The 22,927-nt window shown below is 39.4% G+C and overlaps 6 protein-coding genes across 9 annotated transcripts; 5 read left to right on the top strand and 1 right to left on the bottom strand.

Moving 5' to 3' along the window:
* The first annotated feature begins 2,295 nt into the window (after positions 1-2,295).
* On the top strand, positions 2,296-6,837 carry LOC120012744 (cell division cycle 5-like protein). The gene is made up of 4 exons (XM_038864212.1): positions 2,296-2,603; positions 3,190-4,911; positions 5,317-5,598; positions 5,860-6,837. Exons 1-4 carry the CDS (start codon positions 2,427-2,429, stop codon positions 6,655-6,657), a joined length of 2,979 nt encoding a protein of 992 aa, XP_038720140.1. The 5' UTR covers positions 2,296-2,426; the 3' UTR covers positions 6,658-6,837.
* Positions 6,838-7,043: 206 nt separating this feature from the next.
* Positions 7,044-7,804, top strand: LOC120012751. The gene has a single exon (XM_038864224.1). It carries the CDS (start codon positions 7,257-7,259, stop codon positions 7,653-7,655), a length of 399 nt encoding a protein of 132 aa, XP_038720152.1. The 5' UTR covers positions 7,044-7,256; the 3' UTR covers positions 7,656-7,804.
* Positions 7,805-9,471: 1,667 nt separating this feature from the next.
* Positions 9,472-11,542, bottom strand: LOC120005198. Of its 4 annotated transcripts, XR_005469750.1 has the most exons (4): positions 11,383-11,522; positions 11,153-11,298; positions 10,446-10,644; positions 9,472-10,362 (listed from the first exon to the last, which is right to left on the bottom strand). XR_005469750.1 is itself a non-coding variant. In XM_038854712.1 (3 exons), exons 1-3 carry the CDS (start codon positions 11,505-11,507, stop codon positions 10,637-10,639), a joined length of 279 nt encoding a protein of 92 aa, XP_038710640.1. In that variant the 5' UTR covers positions 11,508-11,542; the 3' UTR covers positions 9,473-10,636. The 4 variants fall into 4 exon arrangements, 3 of the variants coding, with proteins under 3 accessions (XP_038710640.1, XP_038710632.1, XP_038710649.1); XM_038854712.1 differs by having other exon boundaries at positions 9,473-10,644; positions 11,383-11,542; XM_038854704.1 differs by lacking the exons at positions 9,472-10,362; positions 10,446-10,644 and having other exon boundaries at positions 10,803-11,298; positions 11,383-11,542.
* Positions 11,543-11,644: 102 nt separating this feature from the next.
* Positions 11,645-16,279, top strand: LOC120005188 (protein XAP5 CIRCADIAN TIMEKEEPER). The gene is made up of 12 exons (XM_038854693.1): positions 11,645-11,898; positions 12,076-12,141; positions 12,274-12,338; positions 12,451-12,542; positions 13,625-13,703; positions 13,811-13,887; positions 13,969-14,030; positions 14,147-14,278; positions 14,372-14,425; positions 14,868-14,933; positions 15,747-15,821; positions 15,942-16,279. Exons 1-12 carry the CDS (start codon positions 11,728-11,730, stop codon positions 15,990-15,992), a joined length of 990 nt encoding a protein of 329 aa, XP_038710621.1. The 5' UTR covers positions 11,645-11,727; the 3' UTR covers positions 15,993-16,279.
* A 576-nt stretch (positions 16,280-16,855) lies between these two features.
* LOC120014818 (translocon-associated protein subunit alpha-like) lies at positions 16,856-20,288 on the top strand. The gene is made up of 8 exons (XM_038866896.1): positions 16,856-17,030; positions 17,701-17,868; positions 17,962-18,012; positions 18,232-18,320; positions 18,625-18,702; positions 18,847-19,050; positions 19,790-19,861; positions 19,971-20,288. The coding sequence occupies exons 1-8, from the start codon at positions 16,964-16,966 to the stop codon at positions 20,019-20,021; spliced, it is 780 nt and encodes a 259-aa protein (XP_038722824.1). The 5' UTR covers positions 16,856-16,963; the 3' UTR covers positions 20,022-20,288.
* Positions 20,289-21,456: 1,168 nt separating this feature from the next.
* Positions 21,457-22,222, top strand: LOC120014829 (peptidyl-prolyl cis-trans isomerase-like). The gene has a single exon (XM_038866907.1). The coding sequence runs from the start codon at positions 21,518-21,520 to the stop codon at positions 22,037-22,039; it is 522 nt and encodes a 173-aa protein (XP_038722835.1). The 5' UTR covers positions 21,457-21,517; the 3' UTR covers positions 22,040-22,222.
* Positions 22,223-22,927: the final 705 nt, after the last annotated feature.

Here is a 22,927-nt window from a genome sequence, read left to right as displayed (position 1 = left end):
ACACTGTGCTTTTATTTTTGTGTAAGCACTCATGGATTTGCAACTTTGGATAGTCACATTCTCTTTGACTTACCACTAAGTCTAAATGGTAAGTTGTCTACTCACTCTCTCGTTACCAAGAGATCATAGGTTTTAACGGTGAGAAAGGAGGGATATCATGAAATAAATCCATGCAGGCTACCTCCGATCTAGTTAACATTTAAAATGAACAATACCTTAGTGGGTGCAGATGGGTCAGGCCTACAAAAAATATCACCACAATTTCCATTTTACTTCTACAAAACTAGATCGATCCAACAATCTTTCGTTAATATTATTAAATCAGCAATTGGGCCGGTGATTTGAAGGTTGAACCAGCAAACGAACTAATCAAATGACCTATCGAACAATATTCTTGTGGTCATGCATTGCGTTTTGACTCAATTTATCATTTCATCAGGTGAAAATTTTTGTCCCACATCAAATATTCAAAAGATAAATTTATATGTTGTCGTTGTAAATTATCAAAAATTAAATTTATTATTGGCTTTGGAAGTGTCCAAAGAAGCTCATTTTAAGAGCTTCTTCTTGGACCCAATCCTTCTTTTGTCCCCCTCACGTGAGGAGCCAGCCTCTATTAAAATTATGTCCTTTCAAGATGCACTTCTCCTTACATTCAAAAACTAAAATCTAAACGACCCCTTAAACTTATCAAGATATTGTGATGCATGCTTTTAGTCTTATCTAAATTTGCAAGCCAACCCATTATTCATGATTGACTTGATATGATAGTATGGTTGTGGGTGCCCAAACCAATTGGAAACCACAAATTGTATGGGAAAAAGTAGCAATTAGTGCCAAGGCAGGCCGGCTAGCTAAGATAAAACCCATATGCCTCAAATCTTAGATCCATCAAGGACCTACCACACCTCCATTCCAATATTGGAAGGTTACCACACACATGATCACAGTGCCTCACTCTTGCTTTGTTATATCTAGATCGATCTTCTCCTCTGGACCAATTTGTATAAAAATCTTTTTGAAAGGAGAGAATAGATACATGTTTCATGTTGGGTTCCTTTCTTTTGTTCTACACCATGTATTCTAGAAAAAGTAATCTTCCATGGTCATGGTTTTTTCCCTAGTCCAATCTCGAAGCCCAATGGGCCCAAAATATGTCTCCATTGCTGCGACAATTATGGGAATATGACCCTTAATTGTCACCCCAAAATTACCCACATAAGCCCATTGCTGCTGCTTGGCTCTTGAATATGGTTTTGTTGGAGATAAGGATATTAGGATGCGTGTGGGTTCAGGGGATAAGCTTGGGTTGCGATAAAGGAGAGAAAAAAAAAGGACAAAAGAAAACATCTACGAGTCCCTTTTTTTTTTTTTTTTTTTATGATAGCTGCTTTTTTTCTTTTTTTTTTTTATCATTGTTCATTGGTTTGCACTTTGCAAAACCCTAAAATTATTTTGGTTTATTTTCCTGTTTCTTGTTGAAAGGTCAATCTTGGAAACTAGATTTGGAAGCACAAAGTGCTTTGTCGTTTTGCAATGCATTGACAACACCTAAAATAAGAAACATCAGTGATGGGGATATCAATAGATGAGATATCAATCATCCCAATGACTAACATGTCATTATATGATTCAATCATCGACTTTTGTGGGCCCCTATATTTACATCAATAGAATCAAGGGACAAGATGAATTACTGGAATGACTAGGATCCCTAACATTTTTTAATAAGAAAAAAAACAGGCTCCTAACTATTCAATTATGAAAGAGATCTCAGTCGCTAGTATCTCATTTATTTCGACTGTTGAATTGTACGCAAATGATTTAATGACGTGAGACATGTGAAACCCACGAATTCACTTGAATATTGTTCAACTCAATAGTTGAGATAATTAAGAATATCAACTATTGAGATCTTTATCATTTTCGTTAACTTTTTGGGGGAGAAGCCCACCCTACCGGTAAGCGCCCAACCCCCTGGCATGAGGTGAAGCCAAGGCTGCATATCGCCTATGGCTCTTGGCCCAGACAATTGTCAACCAAGTTTAGTGGCCTGAGTGTCAAACTTTCAACTAATGGGTTACGATATTTGGGCTCATAAGACCGCCGGCGCTGGATATTGTGGCCATCAAGGCTGGCTTACTTTATGTTTAATCAGTTCAGCCCAATAACAAATTCAAGAGTCCAAAACTGTTGTCCTTACTATTATTTCATTTGGGCCGACAGGCCCAATTCTACTCGGCCCAATTTCACTTGGAACTTGAACAGTTGAACCCAAAAACAAAATTGGGTAACCCAGTAACGATTTCGCTCCGTCTCTCTTCTCACTCTCAGTCGACCACCATTACCAGAGGAAAGTGTTCTGGTATATCTTGAAACCCTTGGATCCGAGTCGCTAGAATTTCGATCCAAACAAAGTAGCGAAGATGAGGATTATGATAAAGGGAGGTGTGTGGAAGAACACGGAGGATGAGATCCTCAAGGCTGCGGTGATGAAGTATGGGAAAAACCAATGGGCTCGGATCTCATCGCTTCTCGTTCGCAAATCAGCGAAGCAGTGTAAAGCACGCTGGTACGAGTGGCTCGACCCATCCATTAAGAAGGTATGCTATCATCTTTTTATGCTTTTCGAATTTCATGGATGCAATGTTCTCTTCTTTAGGTTTGGAATTTCTTGGTTGTGGTCTTTGTTTCTTTTTAATAGCTGGTACCTTCCCTTCTCTTTTTGTATCTTTATTAAGCGTTTAATCTACGTGGATAGAATTTTTTTTGAGCTGGTGCGAATTAGGATTGAAGTTCGGACGTTGAATGTAGCAAATATTGGTTTTTTTTTAGTTGTTTTAGCTATGTTTTGTGCAAAAATTCATTGGAATAAAACAAGGGTCCATAAGGTGTATTGCAAGGGAACTTTGAAAACAATTGAAAACTTGTAGAAAGGATGTTTTACTGGTTTATTGAACGTTGTATTTTATGGTGCTGGACAATCATCACCGCAAACCTCGGTTTGAGTGGTTAAGTTGTTTTGTTGCAACGTAGGCAAGTTCAAATAATGGAAACAGTAAAATATGGTTCTTTGTAGAGCTGACTATCATGATACAATGTGTCTGTATTTTGTTTGATTTGTTGCACTTGTGGATGGTTGGTTCAGTTCATGCAAAAGTAATGCTTTGATTTTGTTAATATTTGTAGACTGAGTGGACAAGAGAGGAGGATGAGAAACTACTTCATCTTGCTAAGCTTATGCCCACACAGTGGAGGACGATTGCACCTATTGTTGGTCGTACTCCATCTCAGTGTCTTGAGAGGTATGAGAAACTCCTTGATGCAGCATGTGTTAAAGATGAGAACTATGAACCAGGTGATGACCCACGAAAGTTGCGGCCTGGGGAGATTGATCCAAACCCTGAATCAAAGCCTGCACGTCCTGATCCTGTTGATATGGATGAGGATGAGAAGGAAATGCTTTCGGAAGCACGGGCTCGGCTAGCAAACACTAGGGGGAAAAAGGCGAAAAGGAAAGCCCGGGAGAAGCAGCTCGAAGAGGCGAGGAGACTTGCTTCTTTGCAGAAAAGGAGAGAATTAAAGGCTGCTGGTATTGACAACAGGCATCGGAAGAGGAAAAGGAAGGGAATTGACTACAATGCTGAAATCCCCTTTGAGAAGAAGCCTCCTCCTGGGTTTTTTGATGTTGCTGATGAAGACAGGCCTGTGGAGCAGCCGAAGTTTCCAACCACTATCGAAGAACTTGAAGGGAAAAGAAGGGTCGATATTGAAGCACAGTTGAGGAAGCAAGATATGGCAAAGAACAAAATCGCCCAAAGGCAGGATGCCCCATCTGCTATATTGCAGGCTAACAAGATGAATGATCCTGAAACTGTGAGGAAGCGGTCAAAACTGATGCTTCCTTCTCCACAGATTTCTGACCACGAGTTGGAAGAAATTGCAAAGATGGGTTATGCGAGTGATCTTCTCACAGGTAGTGATGAGTTAATGGAAGGCAGTGGAGCAACACGTGCTCTTCTTGCAGATTATGCCCAGACACCACGTCAAGGAATGACACCACTAAGAACCCCTCAAAGAACACCTGCTGGTAAGGGTGATGCTATCATGATGGAGGCTGAAAACTTGGCCAGGCTAAGGGAGTCTCAGACACCATTATTAGGAGGGGAGAATCCAGAATTGCACCCTTCGGATTTTTCAGGTGTCACTCCAAAGAAGAGGGATGCTCAAACCCCGAATCCAATGCTCACCCCTTCAGCGACTCCTGGAGGTGCAGGTCTCACCCCTAGGTTGGGCATGACACCTAGGGATGGCTATGGTTTTGGTATGACGCCAAAAGGAACTCCTGTCAGGGATGAGCTACGTATAAATGAAGACATGGATACGCACGATAGTGCGAAACTTGAGCTGCGGAGACAAGCTGAGTTGAAACAAAACTTGCGCTCAGGTTTAATTAATCTTCCACTGCCCAAGAATGAATACCAAATAGTTATCCAACCCCCTCCAGAATTTAGTGAAGAACCAGAGGAGAAGATTGAGGAAGACATGTCTGATCGGCTAGCAAGAGAAAGGGCAGAGGAAGAAGCACGGCAACAGGCATTACTTCGGAAAAGATCGAAAGTATTGCAGAGGGAGCTTCCTAGACCACCAGCTGCTTCAGTGGAATTAATTAAAAGTTCTTTGCTGAGGGCCGATGGAGATAAAAATTCCTTTGTTCCGCCTACTTCAATTGAGCAAGCTGATGAAGCAATAAGGAAAGAGCTTTTGAGCTTACTAGAGCATGATAATGCGAAGTACCCACTTGACGAAAAGGTTGATAAAGAGAAAAAGAAAGGTGCCAGGCGGCCTGCCAATGGATTGGCTGTGCCTGTTCCTGTGATTGAAGATTTTGAAGAAGAGGAGCTAAAAGAAGTGAGTCCTTTGTTTTCTTTGCTGAAATAAAATTTCGCCTTTTAACCTTTTTTTAGTAACAGAGGGTTAGGGCCAAGTCTGCAATCATTAGATGGGTTCAAGTTCTTAAATGATTTAAGTAGATTGTTTTCAAACGTGATAATCAGCAATCCTTGCTGGATTTCCCCCTTCGACATTTTGTTAGTGCAAGATATGGCGATACTTGAAACTGATAATTTCCATTTCTGCTATTGAAATCCACCTGACTTGGATTTAAATTTGTTTCATGCTTTCTAGTTTCTACTTTGTTGGTTGATAAACATTCTATAAACATATCTATTTAAAAATTATCTTGTCACATATTTTCCCAGTGAGCAAAAATGCTGATTCAGATGCCTAATTTGATGACAACATTCTTCTTCGTAGGCTGATTTTTTGATAAAGGAGGAGACTCAGTATCTTCGTGTGGCAATGGGGCACGAAAATGAATCCCTTGAGGAGTTTGCTGAGGCGCACAAAACTTGTTTAAATGACTTGATGTATTTCCCCACTCGCAATGCTTATGGCCTGTCAAGTGTTGCAGGAAACATAGAGAAGCTTGCAGCCTTGCAGAATGAATTTGAGAATTTGCACAAGAGGTTTGATGCTGATAAAGCTAAGGGGGGAAACCTTGAGACAAAGGTTAAGCTTTACACTCAGGGTTATGAGGTATGTTGTGAATCTTTATGGTCTTGTATCATTTGAATTTGTAACTTGTCTTAGATTTCTTCTATTCTCAGTATGAGATGACTGATGAGTGCACTTCTGTTATCTACCTGAATGAATTTAATGTGGTGTTTAGTTGTGAAATAAAAGATATTTTCTTTATATTTTGACCTTAACCTCTACATGTGGTCATAGTTGAATTGTCTTTTAGTAGGTCATATTTTGGTTATAGATGGCTTAATTTTTGATATTTTTCTTGAGCAGAATCGGGCCCAAAAGCTTTGGTCGCAAATTAGATCAACCATAAAGCAAATGGAGACATCTGGAACTGAACTGGAGTGCTTTCAAGCCTTACAAAAGCAAGAAAGATTAGCTGCATCACACAGGATAAATGGTCTGTGGGAGGAGGTTCAGAAGCAAAAGGAGCTTGAGCAAACTTTACAAGTGCGTTATGGCCGTTTGTTAGCTGACCTGGAAAAGATACAACCTCTGATGGAGGAATACAGAGGACAAGCACAAAAGGAAGAAGAGATTGCTGCAAATAGACATTCTATTGAGTTGGTGGGGGCTTCTTCAGATCAAACTGTCGTGCCTGTGTTAGAAGCTTCTAAAACCTCTGATGACCTGGAAAGCTCTGTGTCTGTTGATCCATCTCACTATGAAGCTTCACAACATCAAATGGATGTTGATTCTGAAAAAGAGCCGGCAGCAGTCGATACCAATGTAAACCCACCTAATCATGTGACTACTGAATATGGAGTGGATGGAAAGCTGTTGCATTCTCATAGGGTTCCAGAGCGAGATTCTATCGAAGAAGTGGATAACCTTTCCAATGAGGAGGTTAAAGTAGAAAATATGTTGCCCGTTGGTAAGTCGACTGGGGATGATGTAACAAATGCTGAGGTTCCTAAGGAGGATGTGGTTGAAGATCAGCAGAACGATTTAGAACGTGGAAGCAGAGAAGTCTCAACCAACAGTGAAATTGGGAAAAATGATGATTTGACAACTGAGGATGCTATGCAGGTTTCCAATGGTCACGATGAGAAGCTGAATTCTGCGTAAGAACTTCTCCGCGGATATGAAAGCCGAGGACCAGCCTGTCTTATATGGGAAGTCTACTGAAGCAAACTGAAAATGATTTACTAATATTGCCAGCTTGGGATGTATTTGATACAAAAAGTCGAAAAACTGACAATATTTCTCCAAATCTCAAGAATGTTACTTTAGAACTGAGTGGGATAAGATAGGATCATCATCAATCGAGTTTTTATCTCAAAATTTTGAGGTCGGCTATATGAGTATATGAGTGGGATAAGATGGATGAGAAAGCAAATTGAGGTTCACGTTATAAATGTTGAAGGCTCTTCACACTATAGATGCTGAGCTTTGAACAGGAACACACCAAATGCAAGTTGGGACTATGACATGATTTGCTTATTGAATCAATATCCATAACAGTTGAAAGAGAACCTGCACCACATGATCAATCCCTTTGACTAGACAAATGAACGGCTAGTATTCAACCAGTTGCAACTCGGTTTCAACACTTATTGACCACCAAATCAGATTTGCCCTATTTTCTCTTTATAAATACCCTGGACCTGGACCCTGGAATTCTCAATGACCTCTTTAGTTTGTGGAAAACAAAAAGAAAAACCTCCATGGCCTACTCTTATCATGAAAGAAGAAGCTCCATCTTTGATTTGTTTTCTTTAAACCCACTGCCATATCCAGTTCTCTTAATCCTGGCAGTGATATCAATATTTCTTGGGATGTCATGGTACTTCTCTTATGAAGAAGCTGTTGAGGCTGCAGAGGAAACAATGGGTTGGGCACTATTGGCTGTGCCAGTTGTGTTGATATTTCTAGTTCGCTGGTTGTCATCTATGGAAAATCATGACATGTTCTTTGGCTGGTCGCCTTGGGACAAGCGCGGCCGGACTTACTACGGCCCATCGTCGTCGGAGGGGAGCTCACCGTGGGGTGTTGCTGCCTTGATTGTGTTGCTGTTGATTTTGTTGCGGTTTCAATCTGTCTTTCTTGATAGCTGGTTTGGTTGATGTTTTAGTTAAGACTTTGTTGGTTAATTAATTACAAGTGATGTTTGTTTTTGATAGAAGCTGCTTTAGATTTGTGTGTGTGTGTGTGTGTATATGTAGTATGATGTTTTGAACAAGTGAGATTTCAATCCTATTTTCATGTGTTCATACTCTTTAACTTGTTTGATTTAATTTCCAATTTTACAATCCAATAAGTTATTAATTACTTGGATTTCAAGATAATTCATGGTGAACCAAGTTTATGACAAAAAATCATATTTGCTTAGGTAATGAATGAGACATGTAAAGCATTAGTGGCCAACAAAATATCAAAACAAAATATCTCCTTCCAAAGTGTGATGTGACCTAATTTTAGGCATTTTATTATGGGATTTTAAATACATTAGGTAGAATGCTTAAAGCATATTATACAAATATCTTTTTTCTTCACTAGAAGTCATGTATAAGTGTAATCATCGAGCTGATTTCAATATAGCCCTAACGATCCGAGTTTAGTTCCATGTTGACTCAAGTTTAATCTCATATCAGATATCTAAATGATAAACTTGTATGATATCATTTTCGGTTAATAAAAAATTATTTCACTATTTCCCCCCTAAAGTAATCTATTTGGAATGACTTTTACTTTTGTTGTTATATATATATACACACACATATTAGGAATCTTGAGCAAAAGGAGAGTGGTTGAACAACTTTTAATTTTTGATATGTATACATTTGTTTTCCAATTTGAAATGTGAAGCCACTCATCAAAAGATGAACCCAATAACAAGTGTGTCCGTAATGCACATAAAGAAATATCAAACCAAACAAAAAAAAAAAAGAGTTTATCTTCTTGATAGTATTTGGTCAAATGTTCAAACCCACCAATCTACCATAGGTGTCGTGGTCCAGTGTCCATAAAGCCGTGGCCCATTAAGCAATGACGCTTTCATGCCTCCTGGCTTGTGGGGTCCGAACTCTAAAAGTCCACCAATATGATTCTGCCAACCCTTAATAGGAGTAAGAACTTTAACCATCTCTCTCAAAGCAATTGATTGACCATCACTAATACATATTACATAGGTCAGTGTCAATGCACTCGATCATCATGACAATCCTTAATTTATCATGTCATCAAGTGGGATTTTTTGTGAAAACATGCTTGACATGTTAAAATCTAAATCCCGCATCGAAAGTATAAAATTATGATGTGGGATTTATATAAACATTGGAATCTCCAACCTCACAAGTTAGTTTTTGAGGTATGATTCTCCCAATGCTCATAACAATTGGTATTAGAGGTTACACCACGTCTCTCAGTTGAAATAGTGCGACACAGATGGTGACATTGGCATAGCAGTGTCTGTCCTAAACTAGCTAGTGCAAAGCCAATCCGCGGGGGCGCCGAGGCTACGAAGCGTGGTGGAATGTTACGATGTGAATCTCACATCGGAAGTATGAGATTTCGATGTGGGGTTTATATGGGCATTGGGTTCTCCAACCTCACAAACTAACTTTCGTGGTGTGATTTTCCCAAGATTCATAACATGACGACCTTAATTTTGACTTATATCGAATTTCCAAAAGACAAGCTCCTATGATGTCGTTCTCAATGTTATCCAAAAAAAAAATCTCTAATTGGTATATTAGTTGGCTAGGGTTAGAAAATTATTTATTTAATAGACTCTAAATATCCAAGATCAATGTTAATTATTGTTGTTTTGGACTCGGATGGGCCACCATTACTTCTATTTAACAATCTTAGCCGCACAGTACTGCTCGGCCCATCAGAATTCATGTTGTTTTTGTAAAAATTAAAAGCAAAAAGTATAAATGCCTGCATCACAGACACCCAAAACACTGCATGAATAGAGCTAAATTACACAACTGATCAACAGACACTTCAAACATCAATACAAGTATACAACCCACATAGATTTTACTACATTTTTCATTTTCTTTTAGAGAAAAATTATATTCCACAGCTTAATTAATCTTCATCTCCAAAGGGGACCAAACCACTTGGAATGAAAATAAGACTGATAACAAACCAATAACAGAACAAGTACAACCAATATGGCAATACCCCAAGGAGATCCCCCACCCAGATTTTGGCTCTGCCAATAGGAGAACCTCCCAATTGCAGAATATGAAGCCATGAAAATTATCAACAGAATTGGCAACAGGAAGATGAAGAGCTGGAAGTTGGTAGTTCTTTGGTGCAACTCTGCCTTGTATTCTGTGTACTGAGAGAGCCACAACAGGACAATGACAATCCCAAAAATGGTGAGAAGGGGGAGTGGTGGTGTGGAAATGGAGGACAAGGTCTGGCCTGTCCAGCCTTGTTTCCACTCTGGACCTCTTCTTCTTCTGGTGTAGAACCACTCCATTGAGTTCTCTCCTCTTTTCAGTTCAAGAATGGATGATTGGGGTTTTTGTTTTGGATTCAATGTATAAGGTTGGTTTTGGCACATATGCTTTGAGTGTAGCTTAAACTTAGAGCAACTTTTTCACTTTATTTTTGATTCATGCACACTCAAGGTTATACATTTGTGCTAAGTAATGAGGTTTCTCACTCCAGGCAAACATGCGACTCAATGGCAGAGTTACAGGGGTGCAACCTAAAGTTCACAGGTTCAATTCCTGTAAACAGCCTCTCGGCTCAAGTATAGAAAGCAAGACTTCAACTGATATGGAAATTCATCATAGCTCAAAGCTAATATTGCTGAAACATGAACAGAATCTTTTGTCAAATGCCTCTATATCTGGATAAATAATCAAAACTCAATTGAAAAAACTAGCTCATACGTTGAATACGACAGACTTCGATTTGCAACAGCATCTCTTTGTTATTTGTTCCTGCCCTCAAAAGCACTTCTTCACATCATCAAGCAATAACTGTCGTCATTTGTTTTTTGTCCTCCAAAAAGAACTGCATACAATCTAATCAAGCAGCAACTTTTTTCTTGGATAATACAGAATTGACAATGGTGGCAAATTCAAGACCCTGTATCATGAGCATCGAAACCGCATTAACTCAATGAAACAGATAATAAATTTCAAAAAGGTATCTAGACAGTGTAGTTATATTGAAATTTTCCATACAGTCTGCACATTAGATAAGGAGTCGTGTCGTGTTTATCAAGAAACAAGAAACAAAAGGTGTTTATGAGGAAAGGAGTTAATATATTACTGAAGGGAAAAATGAATTTCTGACATTTACTTCCTTACAGACATTCAAGCAAGAACATTTACTTCCTTCACAAGAAAGGGATGTTGACATTGCAAAACATGCAGAGAGAGGCTCTGGTAGTAAAAAGTACTATTTTTCCTATGTTGTCCATAGATATCAATATCTTCTAATCATAGAAGATGGGTTCGGAATGAAAAGAAATTGCACAACATGGAGCAAAAACATGACCTGATGAAGAAGGGATCAATGCAATTTTATCCACTGTGTCTCTATATTATGATCGTCCACCTCCTCTGTTCCTCAACTGACATATTACTCTTACCTAATGCATTTCCCAATTCAAGAAACTGCTCATTTAGTCTGTCCCTTCTCAACTTCTCGGGGTCAGCCTTCTGAACCTTTCTTGCAGTATCACAATCCTTGATTCCTCTGGCTGCAATACCCAGTACAAGAATATGGCAGAACCAGCTGTATAAATAACATTCCACCAAATTAAAGTATCAAAACCATAACAACAAAGGTTGAAATTCCTAGGATAAATAATATTGGAACCTGGGTGTCGTGTGGAAGCCATTGGAGGACATGAGAGGGTCAGGAGGTTGATTCTGAAACTCTGGTGGGGGTACATCTGGGGCCTGAATGGATTGAATGTAAGCGTAGGGTGTTGGGGGATCCATGATTGCGTTTCATGAAATTGACCTTTTTCTGCTGAATATCTAATTCAGTAATCCTGTTTCCCTGCTGAACACTACGTCGTTTAGTGCTTGCTGCGGTTAGTCTTGTATAAAGCGACACCGTATCGCACGCCCTTCTTATAAATTCCCATGTCCCAACCCTCGTCGACTCGTGGTTCGTCGTTCTACTAATTAGCTCTTCGAGAATAGAAGCAGAGGAACGATGTCGGGCATGGGAGACGGATACGTGGGCACGGCCCAAGATGCCGTTAGGATCCGACGGCTCGAGAAGCAGCGAGAGGCGGAGCGTCGGAAAATTCAAGAGCTCAAAAGTAAGTCGGCTTCCGACAAGGGACAGACGGGCCTTCTGCAATTCGGTTCCGGCACCTCCGAGGTAGAAGTCCGACTACACCGCTGAAACCCTAGATTTTTTGCTCTTTTTTTTTTTTTTTTTTTGCTTTTAATTTAGGGTTAACGTTTTGAATTTTGATAATGGAATTTTGCTTTCTTTTACTTGCTACATTTTCTTAGCACGAAGCTTAGTTTTTGATTCATTAATTTGCTTCTTCAGATTCTTGAGACAGCGTTTAAGAAGGAAACTGTTGGTTTGGTGACGAGAGACGAGTATGTTGAGAAGGTAGAGCATTCAACTTTTCTTATACATAATTATGTTGTTTGATTATGTTAAATGAATTGTGTAAATGTAATCAAGGGACAATTAGTCGTTCATTTTAATTTATTTTTTGGTGCTTCACTGTTTGTAATTTAGAGGGTTACAATTCGAAACAAAATTGAAGAGGAGGAGAAGGAGAAGCTTCAAAAGTTACAGCAAGAGTGAGTGAAGGCTCTGGCTTGAGTAGATTTTGCAAATATGTAGCTTTTTTTTGCTTTGTTTTGTTTCAGTTTGTCTTTTGTCCATTGAGATTTTTTCCCTTTTCATGTTTAGGGAGGAAGAGCTTCAAATGCAAAAGCGGAAAAAGAGGAAAATTAAGGGAAGTCGGCTATCGTTTGTAGATGATATTGAGGATGGGGAGAACAGTAAGACACTTTTATTTTGAGCACTATATTGGAGCCTCCCTGCAAGTTCAATTCTTATTTTGCTTTGTGCTCTGTGGTTTTTTATGTTAATTTCTATGTTAAGATTTGTGGGCTGTGCATCGGTTATCCCACCTGTAGTCCATTGTAATCATATATTGTATATTTCCTAAGTCAAAGTTTTTCCATGCTAAGTTTCCCAACTTGTTCTTAGCTATGTTGCTTTAATATAATGAATGAGAATCTTGATAAGCCGATAAGGTTTGATATTATCTGATCAAATGAAAATTAACACTGTTGGGTGGCATTCCTCACATCTCCAAGGTGATGTTTTCATACAACATGGTATAGCCTGCTGGCCCCTCATAAAGAGCTTTCTTCAAATCAGTTTCACATTCTAGGTTTTAGAATTGCCAGATTTTGAGAAGATTCTGTAGTTCTAACTTCTAATGATATGGTACTTACTTTATAACTTTACCGTCCAAATCATAGGATCATAATTCATAAAGCATGCAACCTTTCATCTTTCAAAATGTTATCTTGCTGTGGGCATTTCAGTTCTCCACTTCTCCTATTATTTGTCTTCAAAAGTCCTGGTCTTGACTCCAATTTACTGCACTTTAAGATGACGAGGGCTTTCTAAAAGAAAACAAGTCTGAAAATTGGCAATTGCTCGAAATCCAAAAACCAAGTATTCTGGGCCTATTGTGAAGGAATACCCGTGCTTGAGATTCCTTGCCTTGAAAAGCTCTTCCATTCATTGCGATTCACACTTTCCACAAGATAGCTTAGGGAAACATACCAACTGCCCTTCTCTGCAGTTAAGATCATGCTTTTCCGTCTTAAAGGAAGCTACTGTAACCCATGCTTATCATGTATAAAATGGATCCCACGATAGTGGAATTCCTTTCATACCAGTTCATGAAAGTCTTTTGTTGTAAATTTTGATTATATATACTTGTGTGGGTGAAAGTTTTTTGATGTAGCTTTATTAACCTTCTTTTAGTTTTGGTAGACAAACAGCACAATGTGTCATGATGAATCTCAATCTCTTAAGATTTTTTTTTTAATTATTTTCTCTGAAGAAAATGAAGAGCCAAACAATTTTGGGCGCTTAAAATTAGGCAAAGATCCCACAGTTGAGACAAGCTTTCTTCCTGACAGGTGTGATGTCTCCCTATCTTCTTACTCATCTTTGTTTGTGTATGTGTGTGTTTGTGTGGTCCTGGGTCTAACAATTTGGCTTAGAGGTGCTGAGGATGATCTTACAGTGAGCGGGAGGCAGAGGAGCAATCTGAGCGTGAAAGGTTGCGGAAACAGTGGCTTCGTGAGCAAGAGCAGATTCGAAGTAACTTCTCCCTCTCTGTGTACCCAGTTTATTAAGCAGTGTAAAATTGTCTCCCTCTAATTTCATGCTCCTTTGTTTCAGATGAGCCCCTTGAGATTACGTACAGCTATTGGGATGGAACAGGCCATAGACGTGTGATCCAAGTGAGAAAAGCTGCCTACCCTGTATTTTGGTTAATACACTATATTATTTTTTTTCTTCTGTTTTGTATATTCTCTTGATCTTTGGCAATTTTGTCTTTGCCTGCTTTATTGTTTAGGTACGCAAGGGTGATAGCATAGGAGAGTTTCTTCGGGCTGTTCAGCAGCAACTTGCGCCTGAGTTTCGAGAAATTCGAACAACATCAGTGGAGAATTTACTATATGTGAAAGAAGATCTCATCATTCCTCATGTGAGATGATAATGAAAATCAGTGTTTTTTGTACATTTTCTGTCAGATGTGCTTGCTAACTACTGTATCACTTGTGCTTTTGTCCAAACTCAGCAACACAGTTTCTATGAGCTAATTGTCAACAAGGCTAGGGGCAAAAGTGGACCGGTAATAATTGATTGCTTATTAATTGTTCTATTTGAGCATATTGAGAACATAAATGAATTGATGTGTCTGTATAATCTTGGTGTTGTCTAAGCAGTCTGTTATGGTGGTTGTGTTAAAGCTTGAGTTAAATTTTCCTTGTTCTTGGCTGACATCGAGAAAATCTAGCCTCGTTTTCTGTCATTGAATATGGTACCTGCTTACTGTTATTGAGGAAACAAACTCAAAATTGATCATGTTTATCTGAATGGTAGTTGTTTTGTTATTTTAGAAATGTTTTTCCTGAAACTTTCGCTAAATGAAATGGCTTTTGCTCAAATTGTGCCCAGTTGGACAATAGTTCTTTACAGCTCTTGCATTGTTGCCGTACCTTTATATGTGTTCTTTAAAGGAATATTTTACCTTAAGTTGCTTATCAGGCAATTTGTCGATTTGATTATTGCAGCTGTTTCACTTTGATGTCCACGAGGATGTTCGTACGATTGCTGATGCTACAATAGAAAAGGATGAGGTACAGATTCTGACTTGTTATTCAGCATACTCTAATTATTAACATGTGGCTTAGTGGTAGAGTTATAGGAGTGCAACCCAGAGGTAACATGTTCAATCCCTGAAAATAGTCTTTCCACATATTATGTGGGGCAAGGTATGCGTACATATTGCTTATCCCTGATCCCGTCCACTACTGGAGCTTTGTGCATAGGTGTTATTTTACCTTTACGAATTATATATAAACTCGTAGAGTCCAAATGCAATTACCGTACAATCGCATAGATTTTTATTTTTATTTTTTACTTAAAAGTTTTCTTATTAGTTATGACAACATGGTGCGACGTATAAGCTCTAAACAAAGCAGCTTTTAAGTATTGTATATGGATTGGTATCTTTTACTAGATGTTTGGATGCTAAACATATATGTCTGGTGCATGGGTGTCCAATGTTGATGAGACTCTAGCCAATTAGGATATTTCGATGATGTGAGCAGGTGCTTCAGTTCTTTCTTGTATTTTCTTTTTCCCGGTATGATATAAGGCAGTGTAAAGCTTTGTGAAAGGTGTTCAGTCATATAAATTCATTGATGAATCATTCAATAGGGTTGAACCCAACTTTCTTTTATGGAAGTTTTATGAAAGAGGGAGTGAGATAGGGCTCCATATGGATGCGAATCAAGTTTGGTTTTGTTGTGATATCTAGTTGTACATTTTGCAGCTGCGCTTTGGTTGACTAAAGGAATTTCATTTGATACATGTGGTCAAAAATGTTTCTGGGGTTGCCATGGCTCGGTTGTACTAAGGTATTCATTTTTTCCACTTTGTTGTAACAGTCTCATGCTGGGAAAGTTGTTGAGAGGCATTGGTACGAGAAGAACAAACATATCTTTCCTGCGTCAAGATGGGAGGTTCTCTCTCTCTCTCTCTCCCTGTAGTCTTCAATATTCACCTTAGCATGGACTTGTAAACTGGTTGTTGTTTCTTTTATATTTGTTTCTGACAATGTTTATTGCTTCAATTTGTTGCAGATATACGACCCAACAAAGAAATGGCAACGTTACACCATCCATGGAGATTGATTACTCTTGGGCAAACATCGTATTATGAATTTGCTTCGTGAATTGTTTTTCAGAAGCTAGTGAAACTGTTTTTTCAACAATGGCTTGGGGTTGAACTTTTATGTATCTGTATTACCTTTTAATGAGATTGAGAGCTGAGGACGCTGGGGATTGGTGACTGCAGCTTCATTTTCATATATTGTTTATCGATATACAGATATAGATGTTGGAATGGTGCTGATGGTGGTGGAAAATTATGGAATTTTGTAACTCACTATCTTGCTTCTTCTAACCATTAACTGATGGTACTTCCTTTCCACATATTGCTAATCTATAGAGAGATGGATTGAATGGTGCAGGTGGTTTTTTTGATAATCGGGAAGGTCTTAGTTTAACGGTCACTTTGCGAACCCTTTGGTCAGTTTTAAACTCGGGTTTGAGTGTCACAGTCCACATATGATGACAAACATTTTAGATCAGATCGAAGTCTGTGCGGGTAGAGGTGGGTTGAAGTCCTCAGAAGTGGGTTGCAAGGCTCACGGAACCAGGAAATATCTTAGTTAGTTTTGAACTTTCAATCTCGGACGTCTTTAATCTTTAAATTTGGAGAGGTAACAAATCAGGTTTACCTTTAATTGTTAAGTTTAGAGAGATAATCAACTAAGTCATTGCCCAATTGTTTGTCTCATGGAATATAGAGAGTTCCGAAGGTGCAGTGCACGGGTCTCTTCCGGAACGAGCCTAATGGGCTCTGGCCAGTAGAGGTTTATGATTAAAACGAAAAAACCAAGGCAAGTGCTTGAGAAACGTCACCGTTTAGGTTGTTCTCTCAATATTGGCCTTTGGCATCCTCATTCCTCGGTATTTTCAGAACACAAATATAAACCCATTTTCGTCTCTACTATTTGACCCGAGAATCGTAAGACCTAGTGGTGCGGTGGTTCTGTGCTTTGTAGTTGAGCTGAGCGTGTTGACTCCAAGCACTTACAGATATGGCGATGAAGCATTTTAGGGCTTTGTTCCTGGTCCTCCTCCTCATCGCATGTCCTCTTCTGCAAGGTTCATTTTCTCAATTCAGATCTAGATCCATACGCACATATGTACTTCTTAAGACACTGGGATTCCTTTCGTTTTACTAAATTGCGATATCGATCATCTATGGTTCTGCGCTTGCATGCTGCTTATGGTTGTTTTGATCTATTGAGATTAGATCGGATTTGACTTTGTTAAGGCTGACTTTGGATAGCTGTTTTGCTGGTTTTCTTTTTCTTATCTTTTTCTCGTTATGATCCGTTTCTTTTTGGAGTATTTTTCTCGCTTTTATATGTGCTTTAGTTGAGTTCGAAAGTGGGTTTCAGCAAATTCTATATTATTTTCTGCTTTCTGAAGAAAGTGAGGAATGTACGTTTCAAATACTAAGATATCCTCAGAGAAGCTTTTAGAGGTAGTTATAATACTTCTATGGGTAAAAGAAAGGCTTAATTTTCCTCAATTAATATCTAAAATGCTATTGAAGCTCCTTTTCGAGGATAAACAGTCCAACCTTGAATCAGAAACTACGTGCTTGCTTTTCGGTGTTTTATATGATTGCATGGTTTGACAGTGTTGTACAGGCTTGAATTCAATTGTGAATGTAATTCACTAATTTGTTCAATGCGCACTGTTTCTTTTAAGGTATGATGTCATTTTATTGGTTCTCGATTTGACTTGGACTTGTTCTTTTTGGTAGTTGCAAGGTGTCAGTCTGAATCTGATTCAGATGTGGAAGTTGCAGAGGCTGTTGAAGGGGGTGATCTTGGGATTGTGGGTGAGGATGTCCAGGATTTTGATGATGGGAATTTTGGCCCAGCTCCAGGAATTGATACAGTTTGTGTGTTCCCAAGAAACAGTGCCAAATGTAAGAATTTCATTTAAATTGCACGTCGACCTGTTTATTTATCTTCTGTCAACAGTAGCATGTGGAAAATTTGATTTAATTTATTTTTTGCAGTGGTCACTCCTGGAGAAGAGACTGAATTACTAGTAGGAATGAAAAATGATGGTAATAAAAACCATACTTTGCTACTGTTGTCAGCTTGTTGTCGCATACTTGTATACTTTTCTTGCCATGATGGCATTGGCCTGGTGTTTCTTTTATTGGCTTAATGGGAATATTGTTATGTTAAGGAAAAGCAGTTGCCATCACGTTATGCATGCTTGCTTCTCATTTTTCGTGAAATATTCAGAGCTTATTCACTTGCTTGTTTGGTGGGATTTACAGGGGAATCAAGTGTGAATGTAATTGCGATTAAGGCCAGTGTTCATCTACCTTATGATCATCGTCTGCTGGTCCAGAATCTCACTGCTCAGGTAACTTTATGTTTGCATGAATTTGCATGAAGGGTTTCAAAATTTCCTTCTAAACAAGTCATCTAATGTTCTTATGTGCTCATTTAGTTGCTTATTTTAGTCTTTTAGGACATTCTTGTGCTGTATTCGTTACGATTATCGCTTGGACACCTTAATTTGAGGTTACTCTTTTGTCTTTGTGCAACTTATTACCCCTGAAGCTTTCGTTTGTAATTTGGATTGCAACTGTGATTTAGTTTCATCATATATACTTAGTTACAATTTATCATTGCCTTATTGAACTGTATTCTCGCTCTGATTGTAGGCCTTTAGCAATGCATCTGTGCCAGCTTCAGTTCAGGCGACTTTTCCATACGTATTTGCTGTCAGCAAGTTTTTGCAGGTGCGTACTTGTGGGGAATTTTGTTCATTCCTGATTATCAATTTTTGAATTGGTTCTGTATATCAACCAAAAGAAAAGTAATAGTAGACACTGATTTGTAGAGATAGACAGATTGGGGCTTACGTATTTAGCTGCTTTGTGCAGTCTGGAACCTTTGACCTTGTAGGAACCATCTTTTATGAGATTGACCAGCATCCTTACCAGAGCACATTCTATAATGGTACCATTGAAGTTGTTGAGTCTGGTGGTTTCCTCAGCATTGAGTCAGTATTTCTGTTTACCCTTGGAATTGCCCTTCTTGTCCTCCTCGGTTTATGGATTCACGGTCAAATACAGAGCATTTCCAAGGTATCATCTGCAGTTTGGTTTTTTTTATGCTTGCTTCTTTGATTATACATGTACCCTATGAGAGATCAGTATGCCTATGATTCTTTGGTTCTTGTCCTGATGAGATCAACATTCTTTGTCTTGTCATTTTATTTCTTCACATTTTCAAACACATGCACTAACTTGTGCGCTCTTCATAAAAACAAACTCATTCAAGCTTACCCGCTTTTTTAACATCACTCGGACGAATATTTCTTGATACGTGGTATCAGTAATGGCTGCTTCATGGGTATGCTAATTTTATTTCCTATTTATCTTCTTATTTCCTATTTGTAGTTCATTGTTCTGCTAATTTCATGCTCTTTTGTTGCCCCGTGCACAAAGTAGATTGAGAGGGAAAGAAACATGTAGTCATGTACTCAAAAGAGTCAAAAGATGAAATGCATATACTTCTTTGTTGGCTTGGCGTTGGAGAAATTAGGGGGATACACTTTTCTTTGTCTCAACAATGAGGATATAACTTAATCTTATTAATACTAACATAATGATGGGGACACTTTTTGCATTACATGTCAATCAAGTTTGTGTCAAAGGTTCTAGTCGAGGTGCTGTTTGAAACACTTTTTCCATATCCATACACTAGCAAGACAAACCGATATGTCAATTACAAAAGTTGTTTGACGATAATATTGGTATTTATTTATTTCCTTTATCTATACTCGCTAGAAATCTCTAACCTGTCTAGTACTTTTTTTGTCAGAAAACTAAGAGGACTTCGAAGGTGGAGGTTGGAACTGGGACTAGAGATGCTTCACTGGATGAATGGCTTCAGGTATATGATTCGTGCATCTCTAGGCAGTTTGCTCTATTCTTCATGGATATTCTTGACTCAATGTAGAATTGTTGATAATTTATTTGTTTTATCCTGACATATTTTCCAGGGCACTGCTTACACCCAATCATTGTCTGGCAAATCTAAGAAGAAGAAGTAGATGGAGTTTTCTTACCAGACTTTGTCACATGAGATAATTTAGTGAAGTGCAGACTCCTGTACACGCTAGGCATCTAGAGACTGTAAGAGAGCCCATAAGTTGGAGTAGTTTTTAAAATTAGACCACAACAGAACTGCCGTGCTGTTGCAGCATTTGTGGAAATTGCTTATATACTTGAATTAGGGATTCGAAACGTTGAACCTTTTTGCGGCAAAATTAACCGTGAAGTTGAGGTAGAAGAAAAACAGTTTTCCTGACCCTTTAAAACTTTGTTATATCACATGCATGCTTTTTCTTTTTTATTCTTGGTACTTTTAGAGCCGTGGATAAATTTTGGGTTATTGTTGCTTTGGTGCTTACATATGCTTTAAGTTAATACAATCATCATAGGCGGGTCTGGGTTTCTTGTGTAGCAGCTGGATCTGGTGTGGAATGATCGGCAATCTACAAGCCTCCTGTAGTGCTTCCTCCACCAGTTCCAATTTACAAGCCAAGCCACATCCTATTCCAATCCACAAACCAAAGCCAAAAACCCCCATTCTATCACACAATCCTCTTCCTCCATTCCCAAAGATTCCTCCTTCAAAAAGAAGCATGCCGACCACTACCAAAGCTCCCTCCTCTCCCCAAGATTCCTCCAAAGTCCTACTTCCATCACCATCACCCCAATATTGGTAAATTCCTGCCTCCCCTGCCACCATATTCTCCCATTCACTAAGGTGTAATGGATGCATACTAATTTGTTGTTAATGGATGGTTATTTTAAGTAGGGTATCCATGGTTGGTTATCGATCGGGTTTTTCTTCTCCAGATTTTTTCACATAAATTTAATCGATTCATCGATCGGTTTTTCTATTATCGATCGATTCTTTAAAAAAATATGTTGACTTTTATAGAAAATAGCGGTGATGGATTGATTTGGTTATCATGGATGATTTTGGACAGGCTTAATTTATCATCTTCCTCAGTAAACATAGACGAAATTGACCCTAATGTTTGTCTGTGTGTCCCCGTGTCCTCATATTTTGTGGTAATTCAATGCTTTAGAGCACTTGTAAAAAAGTTTAGTACACTTGTAAAAAAGTTGGTGTTGTGGAAAATCTCCACCGTACACCCCTATTGGATTATGTTAGGATGGGTCCCAGTGTTTTGCTTTGGATCCCACATGATGACGAGTGCCTGTTTTCTCTGCACCTCATTAAATCCTCCACCTCAGATCCTCTGCTTGAAACGCCGTCGTTTCCAGCTTGGGACGAATAATGACAAGAGCATATACCGCCTCGGATCCCTCACCATCCCTTAGTCAAAGCCCTAACCCAACCATAGTTAAATACTCTCATCGGAGTCCTACACGTGTTGAATTTCAACGGCCCAGATCAAGTTTTCATCGACATATTCCATCTCTGCTACTATATAAACGTCCTCGTGCCACACACCCTAACCACACTCGGCAAAAAAATCTAGAATTAGTTTCTGTAATTTGCAGCTCTGATTCAATGGCGACGAACCCTAAGGTTTTCTTCGACATGACGATTGGCGGTCAGCCAGTCGGCAGGATCGTCATGGAGCTCTACGCTGACACCACCCCTAAGACTGCGGAGAACTTCCGTGCTCTCTGCACCGGCGAGAAGGGCATAGGCCGCATGGGCAAGCCCCTGCACTTCAAGGGCTCTTCCTTCCACCGTGTGATCCCAGGATTCATGTGCCAGGGAGGAGACTTCACCGCCGGCAACGGAACCGGCGGCGAGTCGATCTATGGTGCGAAATTCGCTGATGAGAACTTCCAGAAGAAGCACGTGGGCCCGGGCATACTCTCCATGGCTAATGCTGGTCCTAACACCAACGGATCTCAGTTCTTCATCTGTACCGCGAAGACTGAGTGGCTCGATGGGAAGCATGTGGTGTTTGGAAAGGTTGTTGAGGGGATGGACGTAGTGAAGGCTGCTGAGAAGGTCGGATCGGGATCTGGAAAGGTCTCGAAGCCAGTTGTGATCGCCGATTCTGGTCAACTCTCTTAGATCGCCAGTCTTGATCGGTGACTATGGAGACTACTTTTATCTATCTAGTACTTTTAATATGGATAGTGTCGTCGTCTTTACATGTATGTGTCTTTTCTCGTCATCGGTAGTGATCTACGGGAGACTTTTACGTGTTTGAGTAAACTGCGATAAATAAGATAGAACTTTGCTTAATTTCTGTTTGATGAGTTCATCGTTTTCTATCGGCTTTGGTTCAATCTGGAGTCATGAATGGTGGGTGTGGAATCATCTGATGCTGTTATTCTTCTTTATCTTCTGCTTTTGGTGGATTGATTGGTGTGATGTGGCGCAGCACCAGTGCTTTGTGCCTTTGTCGCTGGCCATGGGCCCATGTCTTTTGTTGCTGGGCTTGTGTCCGTATGTTTGTCTCATGGTGCTTTGTTATCTCGTGAAGCTTACTAATTTTAGTACCAAACCTCCAAAGTGTAGGGGGAAAGTATAATTTTGGTCCCTCAGCCTTTTCGTCACCTGGGTCACTTGGGACTATAGTATGTTTTAAGGGTTGGACTATTCGCCCATTAAAGTGGTACGTGAGTTGGGTTCAGAATGTCGTGAGATGGTTTGGTCTATATTGGGTGTGGGCGTTAGAGCATTGAGAGGGCATTTTCCTAGTAGGAGTGGATCGGGAAGGACGCACCTCTAGTGTATGAGTTATCATGCCCACGATAAACGTTGGGTAGTCAAGTCCGGAGCGGATAACTGTTGAAAACATCTAATAAGTAGTAAGCCCACCTCAAGATGAGTGCTCTCTTATTTCGACTTCCCCGTAGCCTTTGGTAGCACAATCGAGACAGCGATGGGTTCTCTGCCCTTGTGGGGGATGGAGCGACGGAAGTTTTGAGAATTCAAGAAAAGGTGACATCAAGA

The sequence above is a fragment of the Tripterygium wilfordii genome, chromosome 2, assembly GCF_013401445.1.
Source record: "Tripterygium wilfordii isolate XIE 37 chromosome 2, ASM1340144v1, whole genome shotgun sequence".
Classification (NCBI taxonomy): domain Eukaryota; kingdom Viridiplantae; phylum Streptophyta; class Magnoliopsida; order Celastrales; family Celastraceae; genus Tripterygium; species Tripterygium wilfordii.
Note: the sequence above shows the minus strand (reverse complement) of the source record. Positions and strands in the feature narration are given on the sequence as shown.